At 36.9% G+C, this 13,627-nt stretch overlaps 1 protein-coding gene across 1 annotated transcript; it reads right to left on the bottom strand.

The window, feature by feature from the left end:
* Window positions 1-4,080: 4,080 nt before the first annotated feature.
* On the bottom strand, window positions 4,081-6,487 carry LOC142348312 (arylalkylamine N-acetyltransferase-like 2). Its single transcript, XM_075399615.1, has 3 exons — window positions 6,201-6,487; window positions 5,300-5,568; window positions 4,081-4,340 (listed from the first exon to the last, which is right to left on the bottom strand). The coding sequence occupies exons 1-3, from the start codon at window positions 6,338-6,340 to the stop codon at window positions 4,111-4,113; spliced, it is 639 nt and encodes a 212-aa protein (XP_075255730.1). The 5' UTR covers window positions 6,341-6,487; the 3' UTR covers window positions 4,081-4,110.
* Between the last annotated feature and the right edge of the window lie 7,140 nt (window positions 6,488-13,627).

The raw sequence follows: 13,627 nt of genomic DNA, 5'->3' as shown, positions 1-13,627 counted from the left end.
TAGAAACAGTATCGGAATCAAAAATTTTTTTTAAGGATTATTGCAGCTCTTTTTGTTTTATTTTCATCCATTAGTTTTAGTTCCAGCATTATTGAGTCAAAGGCTGAATCTTTCCGTTTTTTCACTACAGGTTCGATTTCACTGTCATCACTAACAAATGGTTCTGATTTCACATCATTTCGATCACTTGTTCCATCACCGACACTCCTTGTTCTCGTGATCAGTCTATCAGTGCTTGTGTCAGCATCTTTTTTTCCACTGCTCTGCTCAAAGTTTGGATTAGATCTTTGTAGGAGCGATAACTGAGTGGCTTTTTGTTGATATATTGGATTATCAAAAATTTCTTCCTTGGTTGGATTTTTTGATATGAACATTCTCTTGGGAATCAAAACGAATTCTTCTGCATGCATTATTTGACTTTTAAGTAAAGATAGCACGAGAATGCTATTGCCTTGATAAGTTGTGATTTTCTCGTCAAAATAAATCGCTTTTTCTTCAGACTTGTTTCCTTTGATAATAACTGCTGAAATGAGTCCTCTTGATTTTTTAGTAGCTGTTTGTTGACTGGGACATTGTCATTGATTACATTGAGCAAACACTCGCACAGAATATTTATAAAACTATTTGGTGATTCTTTGAGGAACTTTCTGAAATTAATATCACACAGCTCGAGCATTTGCTTTAGCATACATAACTCTTTCTCTCTCATCTGTCAATTTAGTTATAACCGCTTTGGAGGAAGGTAGATAAAAAATTGTAGGACCTGGTTGTACAATATTTGAACAATAACGCAAGAAGTCTTTGGATCCAAGTCGATGAGTAAGTAACCAAAGGGTAATTTTGTTGCTAACTCGTAGCTTTCTTTTAAAAAACTTGTGTTGTTCAGCTGTTTGCCAATATAGGTGATCTGCTGTATGTCTCTAGGTGATTTGAACAAAATGATGTGAGTTGTATTGAGATCAATTGTTCTTGACCATTTACTCTGTTGGAATAAGTTATGCTTAACGTAAATGACGCTAATATTTCTATGACGTCCAGCAGTTGCGAGTTTAGAAAACTCTTTGTCGTTGAAAATTTCCTCGCAAGAATCGTCAAAAACAAGCAGACAGTTTTCCAGCTGTGAAATAAAATCAAATCCAGAAAACTTTGTGAAAAAAATGTTCAAGTTACGCTCTATAGAGCTGAACTTCGGTTGCTCATGTTGATAGAAGTAGTAAATAGAATTAAATTTTGGGTAAAAAGTGTTTCTGAGTAGCATTTGGAATATGAGCTCAGTTTTACCACAGCATGATGGCCCACAAACAGCCATGAATAGTCTATCGCTTGTTGAAATTATCTTGTTCATAGCTTCGGATTAGGAAGCGCGTAGCCAACTGAGCATGAAAGCAATGAAAACCAAAATGTTGACTCCTCACAACCAAGATGAAAAAACACGAGTTTGATCAAAGACACACCAATAAAAAACAGTATTATTACGATTTGAGTAAAATACACTACTTCTGATCGTGGTAGTCTAGAGTTACAAAATTTCCATTAGCGTCTCTCTTGATTTTCTTCATTGAAAACTAAATCATTCAAACCCATTCCAGCAAGAGAATCTATCTGGTCTTCTTTATCACTCAATTGAAAAGACGTTTTGATCAAAAAAGAATTGAAACATCAGTTTTTTGTGTTAGCTCATTATTTTGTTAGTAACTCTCTCAACCATAAAAAATTCATATGTAGTATATCTAGAGTCTTTGTCTTCTTTCTTGAAAGTCACTTTGTAGTTCGATTGCATGCCACAATCCTTTGCGTAGTAGACAATTGACTCCACGTTTCTTTTGCTGACTACCTGCTTGATTTCATCAGGGAGACTTTCGTCGTCCAGGCTCACTTGAATTTGGGTTGGCGACTTGTGCATAGGTAAAGGGGTTGGTTTCAGTCTTCTCATTTTCTCTTGTAAAGACATGGTACATTTGAAAATATTCGAGCAGTGAAAGATATTTATTCAGCGTCTCAACCTCCGTTAAGTTGCAAATAATCTGTTGTTTCCTCAGAATGGATTGCCCACGTGATTCTATTTTTTCCTCTCTGACCAAAGATAGATTTATTTGATTATCATTCGTTATGCAACTGCATACTGTCAAACTTGGAGATAATATCACTTGAAGAACTGAAGGAGCTACCTTCTCCACTCGACGGCTCATTGGCGGGCAATGTTAGCCAATAGAAATACAACTGTCCTTTTCTTTTAGCGCAATGTCTTTTCTTTTGTTTCTCAGGCAAGTAAAGAGAGTGTAGAGCACAAGTAAAATGTTTAATTGGGGAAACAATTTCCTCAACTTTAGGGCATGAAAGGGTATCCAAATCTATCAATTCTTTCTGTAAAAGTGTTTGCAGTGATTCAGTTTTCTCTTTCCCTTTAGCATAAAACTTTCCTGAAGGAAATCGAAATTTAATTGCAATAAAAATTTGAGATATAAACCAGTAAGGATAATTGCCACTATTCCACGACAAACCGTGTAAGAACCTACTAACCCACTGATGAGATTTTCTCTCACTAGCGGATAGTGAGTTGTAAGAAACTGGTGGAAGGAACAAGATTGTGTGTGTAGTTGTTTGAGCAAATCGATATTTCCTTAATTATAAAACCCGATTTCTTATGACGAAAACCTTCAAAATCTAAGACAACAACTTCTGGCTTCATTATTCCAGCAAATTAAACAAATTCCTTTTAAAAGTTTTCACGAAGAGGCAAAACATTAATCCAGTCATGTGACCAATGTAGGCGTTTGTGATTGGACAAGGTAAAACGTATGAATATCCAGGGCCTTTCTAACTATGCTCTACCCTGCAATAAACCCTGAAGCGTCGTGAAGTATTGCATGTAATCGAAGGAATTTATAAGACTTCAGGTAAGTGTCTAGTGAAGAGTTGTCTATACCTATAAGACCACCATATGGTCTCAACTTGAGAACTATTTCCAAGTTAATGTCTGGGTCCAGATAAAGAATGCCAAAAAGTATACAAATCGTTCACTATATTCCGGATAGTCGACTTTTATTTGTTTGTAAATTTCATGAATGTTTTTCAAATCTACGGTAGCTATGGTTGTCATGCTGATTCTCAAACAGAAAAATAAATAAATGAACAAAAGTTACTTTTATGTATGAAAATAATAAAGTTGACAAAAATTGACTTTTTTCAAGAAAATTTTTCTTTATTTTATAATAAACACATTATCTGAGAAGTTTTTTCAAGTCAACAAAAAATCAGTTTTGAGTGCTCTTTCATAGCGCAAAATCCATTTCAGACCATTTTAGGACTCTGAAAAATTTGAAAAATTTTCAAAAATTTTTTGAAATTTTTGTATGTTTCGACCCCCATACTTCATAGGTGAAAAAAGTGAAATCAACAAAAAATCACTTTTTAGTGCTCTTTCATAGCGCAAAATCCATTTCAGACTATTTTAGGACTTTGAAAAACTTTTGAAAGTTTTTCAGGTATGCCTCTCATGGTCTCAAAGATAAAAAAAATTAAAGTTACTACAACAGGCTATAACCATAGTCTAAGCACTCCGTACTGCGCATTCTTTCTTCTGAAATACACATTGGAGCAGCCGGTGTCTGCCATGTTACTGGAGGGCGGGGGTCCGGACCCCCCCCCCCCCTACAAGAACTCTCACCACCGAAAAACTGATTTTCTCGTAGTGAAAGCAAGTTTTTTGGTTAAGTTTCGCCAGTCAACTTAACCCAAGAATTTCTCTCAGGCTGGCGAAACTTAACCAAAACACTTGCTTTCACTAAGAGAAAATCAGTTTTTCGGTGGTGAGAGTTCTTGTGGGGGGAGGGGGGGTCCGGACCCCCCCCCCCCCCCCCCCCTCCAGTAACATGGCAGCTATGTATACTACACTACTTACTTCAAATTGGAACTGTTTAGAATAAGATGTAATGTACCGTTCAATTCCAAAAACAAAAAAAAAATCAAAGGGTTATAAAAATTTGGGTGGGGGCAAAGCTGGTTGGATTTGAGTTTTTCAATATTCGCACCGGAACCTTTAAAGCGTTTCTCAAATATCTGAGTGGTTGACTCGCAAAATCTTGAGCTTGTAACAAGTACATCATAAATTCAGAACAATAGCATTAATAACTGGATACTACGATGAGGATAGGTATGTTTAAAAACTAGTTCTCCATTCTCATCCTTGAATTCTTCGAATATCACTTCGCTGATACATTTCATGCCTTGCTTTGCAAACAGTTTTTGGCTGTGCAAATGTGTTGATTCGACAACCACGGCGTCAAATTGTTGCCCTCTTGCCCAACCCAACACCATTTCAGCCATTTTAGTCGCGATTCCTTCAATTGGAACTGTTTCCTTTCAAGAAAATATAATCTTCATAAATATAATCCATTTTCAGCAGTTGTACCGGTTCAGACCCCCCTGGTCACGTAACGTATGGCTTCAATGCGCTGCTCTGGGAGGAATTTTTAGGAATTAACCCCCTGACTAGGATCCCGGTGTAAAAGTGCACTTAAAAAAACACTGAATTCCGAGCCATATCAACGAGTATACAATTGATGTTAGTCCGGCAGTGTAATTATTTAAATTGAAAGTCCGGGTAGTGTAATTATTTAAATTGACACACTTTATTGCAGAACATTATAGCGGACCAATATTGCTCATGTTTGAGTTAAAATCACAATGTATGGATCTACATCTAAAACGGATGGAAGTCTCGACAATGGTCTGAATCGAGTCTGACCAGAGATTACTTCGTTCTGCGGTTGTCTGATCATGAAACAAGTAAAGATTTCAGAAGATGCTACTCAGAGCTCTAGGGGTCTGAACCCGTACAACTGTTGAAAAATGGATCGCAGTTCTGAAGAAAAAAAACCAACCTCCTGGCTGTTCCCGAAAATTCTGAAAAGTTGGTTTCGACTTTATTAATCGGTTTCGTGCGTTCAATTTTCTTTCCATTCAGTTTAGTTTTGAACGCACGACGCCCCCCCCCCCCCCCCCCGGTCTGGACCAAGTTTGAAATTTCAAACATGAAAAAGATAAAATTCACATGCGGGGTTAGGTTCAAGACTGAATCGACCTTTGATCAGTCTGTCGAGTAAACACCTGTGCTTTCTGTTCTCAAAGTTACATGGTCTGATGGTGCACGACCTCAAGAAGGCAGGGTAATGTGACCTTAGGTCATTTTGGTCTCGGCCTGTCTGATCTGAGGTGTTTTCTTTCTGTAACCTCAACCTATGGGACACGTTAAAGGAAACAAGAGTTTTGTTCATACGGGTGAAAAGGAAACAGTTGCCTTGATTTTGATGATTACGAGACACAACCATAAACGCTAACTGGAACAACTTTTCGGGGATAGCTTCTGTTCTCTTGCTATGAAGCACGTGCATCAGATGTCTGAATTCAGCACTACTTGAAGTGCAGTTCAGATACTCCTCCCGATCCTTTATCATACAAACTTGTACCCCAACAATAGACATGCCCTTCTTTGCGATGAAGCACACGTCCTTTTGAATGCACTCACGCACGTGTGATAAAATTCTAGTGTAACTTTTTTTCAGATCCCTTTAGCATTGCAAAGTTTCACAATTTTTTTTTACTTTTTCAAAATTGCTCTTTGCTGATATTCCTTGCTCGATCTAAACTTGGGGGATGTATGTGTGCCTGTATCCATCTTTATAACTTTCCTTTCACAGGTTCTCTTCGGTGCGGGATTCCCCCAGGGCTTTTTTCCAGGTTGAGGTCCTAGAACGTAGAGACCTCGCTGACCAAACTAAATTTACAGGGTCTGGGAATCTTCGAGCGCACAAAGCCCAGTGGCCCGATTTGGGTTTGATCGGAGGTCATCTTGGTCTTGGGTGGTCTGATCAGAGGTCATCTTCTTGGTATGGGATGCTCTCATCAGAGTTAGAGAGCGCGCAAAAGTCTGGACAATGGTGTGGATAAGGTTTGGGCCAGTCTACCACTAAGTCTCAACAACGGTCTGAGTTGGGTCTAATCAGAGGTCATCTCGGTCTGGCACCTCAACTTGGGCTGTCGCAAAAATCCGCGCGATATTTAAAACTGCGAAAAAACTGACAATTTAATTCTATAACAATTCCGATATCAAAATTCAGTTACAAGGTACTGGCTAATAAGGGGCTAATTAAGTATATGGCTAATAATTAAGTGGCTAACTATGTTTTTGTGAAACTTTCTTGAGGCCCTGTTTCACCAACGACAGGTTAATGGGTTCCATTGCGAAGAAGTCTGTCACGATCAGCTGAACAATTTCCTCTGCTTCGCTCATTACAGCTCGACCATAACACACCTCTGCTTCTTGTACTTCATCATCCATTTTAATTTTAGCAGGACACTAATTTTGCAATTAACAATCCTTTAATAATAGTTGCACAAATAATAACTTGGCAAGTTCTAATTTCCCAAAAATTACGTATCTCTCAGATTGTTTGTATGTTGAGCTGAACGGATACAGTAGCGAGAAATTAAGTTCAACCTTATAGCCCGTCTATTGCCAGACGTACCAATTAGTCGACCCTACTTTAAGCCTACAAACAAATGAAGCTATGAAATTTATTTAACTGCTTTAAAACCAAAATTTATGATAATTTCCATTGCTTTAAAGGGAAAGAAGCGTCCATTGGACTTAACGCCAATTATATCCACATTTAGTAAACATCGATTTGAGACGAATTTTCTAATATTATGCAGTTGTATCATTTTTTTAAGTTTCTATCGAATTAAATTTCGGCTTAGTGAAATTTGTCGAAACTAGCGTGTAGTATTAAGTGTATGTGTGCCATGGTGGCCGCCGTATTGGCCGACAGGGCGTTTAGCCGACAACCAAAAAATGAGAAATTTAGCCGACAATTTAAGTAAAATGAGCAATAAAACTTATTCTGAAGCTGTGATTGGCCAATTTAAAACACTATTTCGTTAGCGGACAAATATACCGCAGTTTTTTCATCAACTAATGTAACGAAGGTCTATCAACTAGTGTAACAAAGGTATTTAACCGCATCTGGCCATGCCTCGCGGGCCATGGCCATGCCTCAGTGGCCCGTGGGACTTGATATGAATCTATCACAACCACACTACCGATTTATTCACCAATGAGACTTTTATGACCAATTATGATAAAACTCGGCTAAATTTCCCCATTTTTTCCTTGTCGGCTAACTGCCCTGTCGGCTAATTTTCCTAACACCGTGTGCCATGTTAGTATTCCCTAGCTCAAAGCAAATGTTAACCAAATTTGTTACATGTAATGAATGGTGTCGTGAATATTAGCCGAAAAGAAAATTAGCCGAATGGAAAATTAGCCGAAAAAGAGATATTAACCAATCATATATGAGAACGCGCAAATGTTATTGTGAGAATAACAAGTTCAGTCGTGATATTTTGTCGGTTGTGATAGATTCATATCAAGTCCCATAGTCCGCTAAGGCATGGTCAAATGCGTTAATTTCATATGTAAGCGGATAGATAATTGCGCGTCCAGTTATATTTGCTTATCGCAATTATATAATAATAGTTTAATTTCCTCAATGCTATATAAATAACAATTTTATTTTAAAAAATCAATGAAATAAAAAGCACCAAGGTGGACGGTAAATAAGCAACTTCATGCTTTTCTGGTACCGCCCGAATAGAGAACTAAGAGATTCTTGACTCTAGATATGAGACAGAGGATGAAAGAAAGGGAAAAATGGAAAAAATATCGGAGCTTTTTGACCGCTAAACTTAACTAAAACTTTACATCTTTTTTCTTGCATATTCCTGCCCCTTCTTAGAGCAGTATGAACTTGATTAGCCCCAGGAATCTACCTGAAGGTACCCCAGTGATTGTGGAATTTGTATCGTGTAAGACCTGACAAAATTCTCACAAAACCATCTTGCTAATAGCCTGTAAGGGGATGCATCTTCTTATAAGATCTTATAAGACGTTTATCAGATCTTATACAATAAAAATTCCTCTTATAAGATCTTTCACGATAAAAATTCCTCTTATAAGATCTTACACGATAAAAATTCTTCTTATAAGATCTTACACGATAAAAATTCTTCTTATAAGATCTTACACGATAAAAATTCTTCTTATAAGATCTTACACGATAAAAATTCCTCTTATAAGATCTTACACGATAAAGAATTCCTCTTGTAAGATCTTACACGATAAAAATTCTTCTTATAAGATCTTACACAATAAAAATTCCTCTTATAAGATCTTACACGATAAAAATTCCTCCTGTAAGATCTTACACGATAAAAATTCCGTCTTATCAGATCTTACACGATAAAAATTTCCTCTTATATAAATTCCTGAAGTATGGTATATTCTTCATATTGAAGACAATTCAGAGTTGCTTTCAAGCAGTAGCCGAAAAACTACAGCATGCAACACTTAAGTGTCAGAGCAACAAAGAGAAAAATATCTTATACTGTCTTTTAAGACTTATAAGATATTGTAAAAAAGATTAATTGAGTGACAGGGGCTTTCTCCGAAACGGTGATTATCAAACAAGGCTGAAAATTTTTTTCAAAGACCGAAACTATCTTGGACTGCTAAGTTTAGCCATGGTAAACAGCTAAGCTTCACAATAAAACTGCCGCCAAAACAGAATCAACAAGCATTTTTTTGTTTCATAATTGGTTAGCTGACCGATTATTTTTTTTACTTTCATAGGACCTTGACTACGTTATACGGTTATAGTGAAATAATTAAAACATGTCATATCAGATGTTACACGATAAAAATTCCTTCTTATCAGATCTTACATGATAAAAATTCTGATAAGAGGAATGTTTATCTTATAAGATGTCTTATCAGATCTTACACGATAAAAATTCTGGTAAGAGGAATGTTTATCTTACAAGATGTCTTATCAGATCTTACACGATAAAATTCCTCTTACCATAATTTTTACCGTGTAAGATCTGATAAGAAGAATTTTTATCGTGTAAGATCTGATAAGATCTTACACGATAAAAATTCTTAGTCAGCATCTTATCAGATCTTACACGGGGTAGACAGGGCTAAAACAGGCATTGACTGACCAACGTAGACGGTTTCCCTCTATCTCATGCAATTAGTTCTAATTTTCCTTCTCTTGACTTTTTCGGCTAATTTTTACGTGGGCTACTATTCCGGACACCGTAATGAAGATCTGTCGTTTGAAAAAACCAATCTGAAGGTCTAATGCCAAGCATATGATTTAGTCCAAACATTTTAACCCGATAGTACATAGTCGAGCACAATGCGGTAACAAATAGCGGAGGAGGGGTGTCTCGGATCTATCCTGTTTCCGCAGCCCAGTGTTCTTATGCCCTGCAATTATAAAATTTGTTATATAGCATGTTACTATGTAAAAAATAAAACGTGCGCCGGGGGAGGGGGCAGATTAGATCGGCGCTAGTGAAAATGGCAGACGTACCAAAATAGAGAAATTTTGTTGCTGGCCAATCACAATTGAGAAAATGGGAATATTGCTTTCTGATTGGCTGATTGCTAAACAAATTCTCTGTTTTAAATTAGGGTCTGAATATTAACGTAAAATTGCTCAATAATCGCGATGAGCCGAAAGGTAAAAATTATAATTTGGGGGGGGGGGGACTGGTCTCACGTTGGGTTGTGATAGATTCATATCAAGTCCCACGGGCCGCTGAGGCATGGCCAGATGCGTTAAAAAATTTAGTCTTGAATTAGGCTATGTCCAATTTAGTCTAAGTGAACGCATAAAGGTACAGTGTTTTAAATTTCTCAACCAATCCGATTCGTTAAAAATTCTACATTTTGGTACGTCTATTTGTTAAGACGTCACCGAATAGATCCTTTGTTTTCAAGTAGTTATATTGACTAAGTTGTCGGCTTAGAGGTGTGTCGTCTAATTTCTGTGTCGGCCAATTGACCGGCAACAGTTTTCACACTAGCAGATACAAGCAGTGAGTACATGCAGACAAATAATACACCACAGGGTACCAGACATAGGCCACAGCCCTATACCACACATCGGGCTCACAGACCCTCCAATCCAAAACTCACTGTTCTTGAGAAACTCACTCAAAACTTCTATTTTTATATTTGGTTAATATGTTTATTATTTAATTTTTGTTTAACTCCCTTTCTTCTTTCATACAATTGAAGATTAGGATCAGTTCTTTTCTGCTTCCTCCCGGTCGGGGCTTACTGAAAGAAGGCATTAAATTTGACTGGAAAATTTAATAGGGAAAGTAGCTCACACAGTAGCTAAATTATGGATTTCCACCAGAAAGTAAGCTGGTAAATCCAACTGGTTCAAACGTTGTACCAAGTGGAGATAAAAAGAAATCTCCTCGTACAAACCAGACAAAGACTACAGACTACAAGCGATCCTCCAATTGGGAGCAAATCCTCACTAGATGACATTGGGAGTTGGGAATACTCTAACAGGACAGACGTCACTGGCCAGCACACCCTGTAACTGGCACCCTTACTGGTTCTACAATCTAGACGAACCCCTCGCTGACAACACGTCATCACTTTACTGACGAGGACTTCAGACGACGGCACAAGTTACAACTTCACTTCAGAGAGAACACAACTCAGACGGCACAGCCCCAATAAAAACAAGACTGATAATATTTGAACACAGATATACACAAAATGGATCATCACGTTGATCAACTTTCTTCTAACGTTCCAACACATTCGGACGAATTACAACTAGCTGTTCTTACACAACAGAACAAACGCTTAATACGCGACATCTTAGAACTAGATTACATAGCTTTTTACTTTTTATCTACTTAAAACTTAGAAAAAATGGAAACACAGCCCCAATAAAAACAAGACTGATAATATTTGAACACAGATCTACACAAAATGGATCATCACGTTGATCAACTTTCTTCTAACGTTCCAACACATTCGGACGAATTACAACTAGCTGTTCTCACACAACAGAACAAACGCTTAATACGCGACATCTTACCCTTTGAAGTTAAACACTATCAACACCAAGATGAATTAAATATACTTCTAAACACAGCAAAACAACTTAAACAACACTATTTTGCAGTAGAGCAACAACCTCTCCTCTCTTTACCAGAAGAGGCATCACAAGTATCACGAGCTGCCTTTCTTTCATATTTAGTTGAAAATTACGGAGCTCAACTCACAAAGGGCTCAGTTCCTTTGATTTAAGATCCTCTAACAAACACCTAACAAACAAACATAAACCTATTTAATATATGACACCTTAGTTAATCCAATATGTGATACACTTTTTGAATTCCTTAACGAAGTATGGCCAAAAATACAACCTTTAGATAGAGAGGGCATATTTTGAAAATCTTCTATTGAATTTCCTAACGCCTCGCATCCACCCTTAATGCTAACGCATCAAAGTCACGGAAAGAGAGCGTACCTAAAATTGCTCGACAAGAAATAGAAAGCTTCAATCACCTTCTCAAAATACACATAAGTTCTGTAAAAGATGCAGATCTGGACGATGAACAAATTTTTGATTCTCTTACATTTTTATTTTGTTATGTACACAGATTTTAGAAAAGTTTGGTAAGACACATTTTTCCAGCCTCAGAGCTAACAGCAGATACATTTCCGCAAATATAATTCAGAGAATACAAATACCTCTCTGGAAGCCTCACCAATAGAAAATATGGATACTATAATCCATTCTGAACCAGATATTCGTATAACCGAAACCACAGGAACAGATTTTAACTCAAAATTATTAGATGATGGAACACTTTTTTTCATCACACACGGTAAACACATTAATCGACCTAGAAAGTAATGATCAAAATAATAACCACAATAACAACAATAATATTGTTACTTACAATACCACTGATAACACACATATATCAGAATCACCAACACAGGCAAACTGTGATTTCGACTGAATTGACACAAGATTCAGATTCACTAAATACAACCTTACCTAAACTACCAATTCTGAATACACCTCTAACACGTCTACACAGACAAAATTCAGTACATTTTAACACTGAACCAGTTATTCTAAATAGTTCAACACAACCTACACTAACTACCAACTAAAATTTTAAAATAACCCCAAAACATTTAATTAACATTATTAGACAAATAAACTCAAAAAGTTCACAACAAATAACAGATGTTCCAACCCCTTATTATTTACAGGCAGCGTCAACAAAAACGCCATCAACTGTAGTTCGTAGAAATGCACAAATGATACATCTTTATTTAGGCGGTTCGGTACCCATGCAACAGTCCTTAAGACCGTTTGATGGTGCTGACCCTATTTACACAACAGAAGATTTTTAAATGCTATCACAGCAAACATGGTAATGACAGCAGGACCAGAACAGACTGAGTCACCATATCATGGCGCTTGGATCCACAAACGAATTGCCATGATACAAACGGCTCTAATCGGACCAGGACAACATTGGTACTCACATCTAGCACTCAACATAAAACAGAAATGGCAAGCATTTTGCCGCGAATTCCAAAAAACATTCAATAATCAACAATCGCAAACACAAGCGAAATTATTATTAAAGAGCATAACATGTGCGTCCGGTGAACAAATTAAAACATTAGCATTCAACTCTTTCCTCCTCGAATAATAATCTTTCTTTTGATATTGATCATCTCACAGTTGATAATATCCATGCAATGGAGCACGATATTGCATAGGGGATCACAATAGTACTACACAGATACTCAAATGATCCAAATTTTAAAGGAAAACCACTCTTCCTAAAATTTTGTAAAAAATCTTCACGTTCAGGACATAGCATTTCTACATGTCCTGATAAACGATACACAAACCAAATTTTCAAAAAGAGACTTTCAACCAAGCAATGAAAGGTAATCAAAACCTTCCAAACAAGCAAGTCACATCAAACAATATGACAGGTAAACCACCAGAATCATTCTAGAAATAACAATAGAGAACACCGAAATAATTCAAGGCATAGAAGCCCAAATACGTTCTCACAATCTAACCCAAAACCTTATTATGGTAATAGTAATTTCAAACCGCCGAGTAGAAGTGGTTTACCATACCCAAGACCATTAAACTCACAAAATAACTCTAATTATAGCTCCAGAACACAATCACCTCACTATAATGGAGATGGAAATCGTTCAAGACGACCATTCTCGCGTAATTGACTTCGTAACGTCAGAAATTACTTTAACTCGCTTTTAGATCAAGAACAGACAGACAGCACAATGCCTAACACTCAAAACACAGACACAAAGAATGTCTCCGAGAAAACACTCCTCGAACAACCATTTAATGATTTATTTTTAGAATTAAATCAGGATATCCAGGAAGATTATTTTAATTGCCAGGAGGAAAGTATTACTCTCACGGAAGAATACATCCTTTCCACATCTTGTAAAAGTATTATCTGGGTATTACCACTAACAATATATACACAACAAACACCAGATCACACAAAAACAATTTCCCCACCACATCTTGAAATAGACTCTGGCGCATCACTTAATGTATTGAAAAACGACACTTGGAATAAAATTAAAGAATATCACAAATCACAGTTAAAAGCATCACCATTTGTTCTCTCAGCAGCAAATAATTCTCGATTGCAATCGAATTGCACAATAAAA

The sequence above is a fragment of the Convolutriloba macropyga genome, chromosome 10, assembly GCF_964194025.1.
Source record: "Convolutriloba macropyga chromosome 10, txConMacr16.3, whole genome shotgun sequence".
NCBI lineage: Eukaryota > Metazoa > Xenacoelomorpha > Acoela > Convolutidae > Convolutriloba > Convolutriloba macropyga.
Note: the sequence above shows the minus strand (reverse complement) of the source record. Positions and strands in the feature narration are given on the sequence as shown.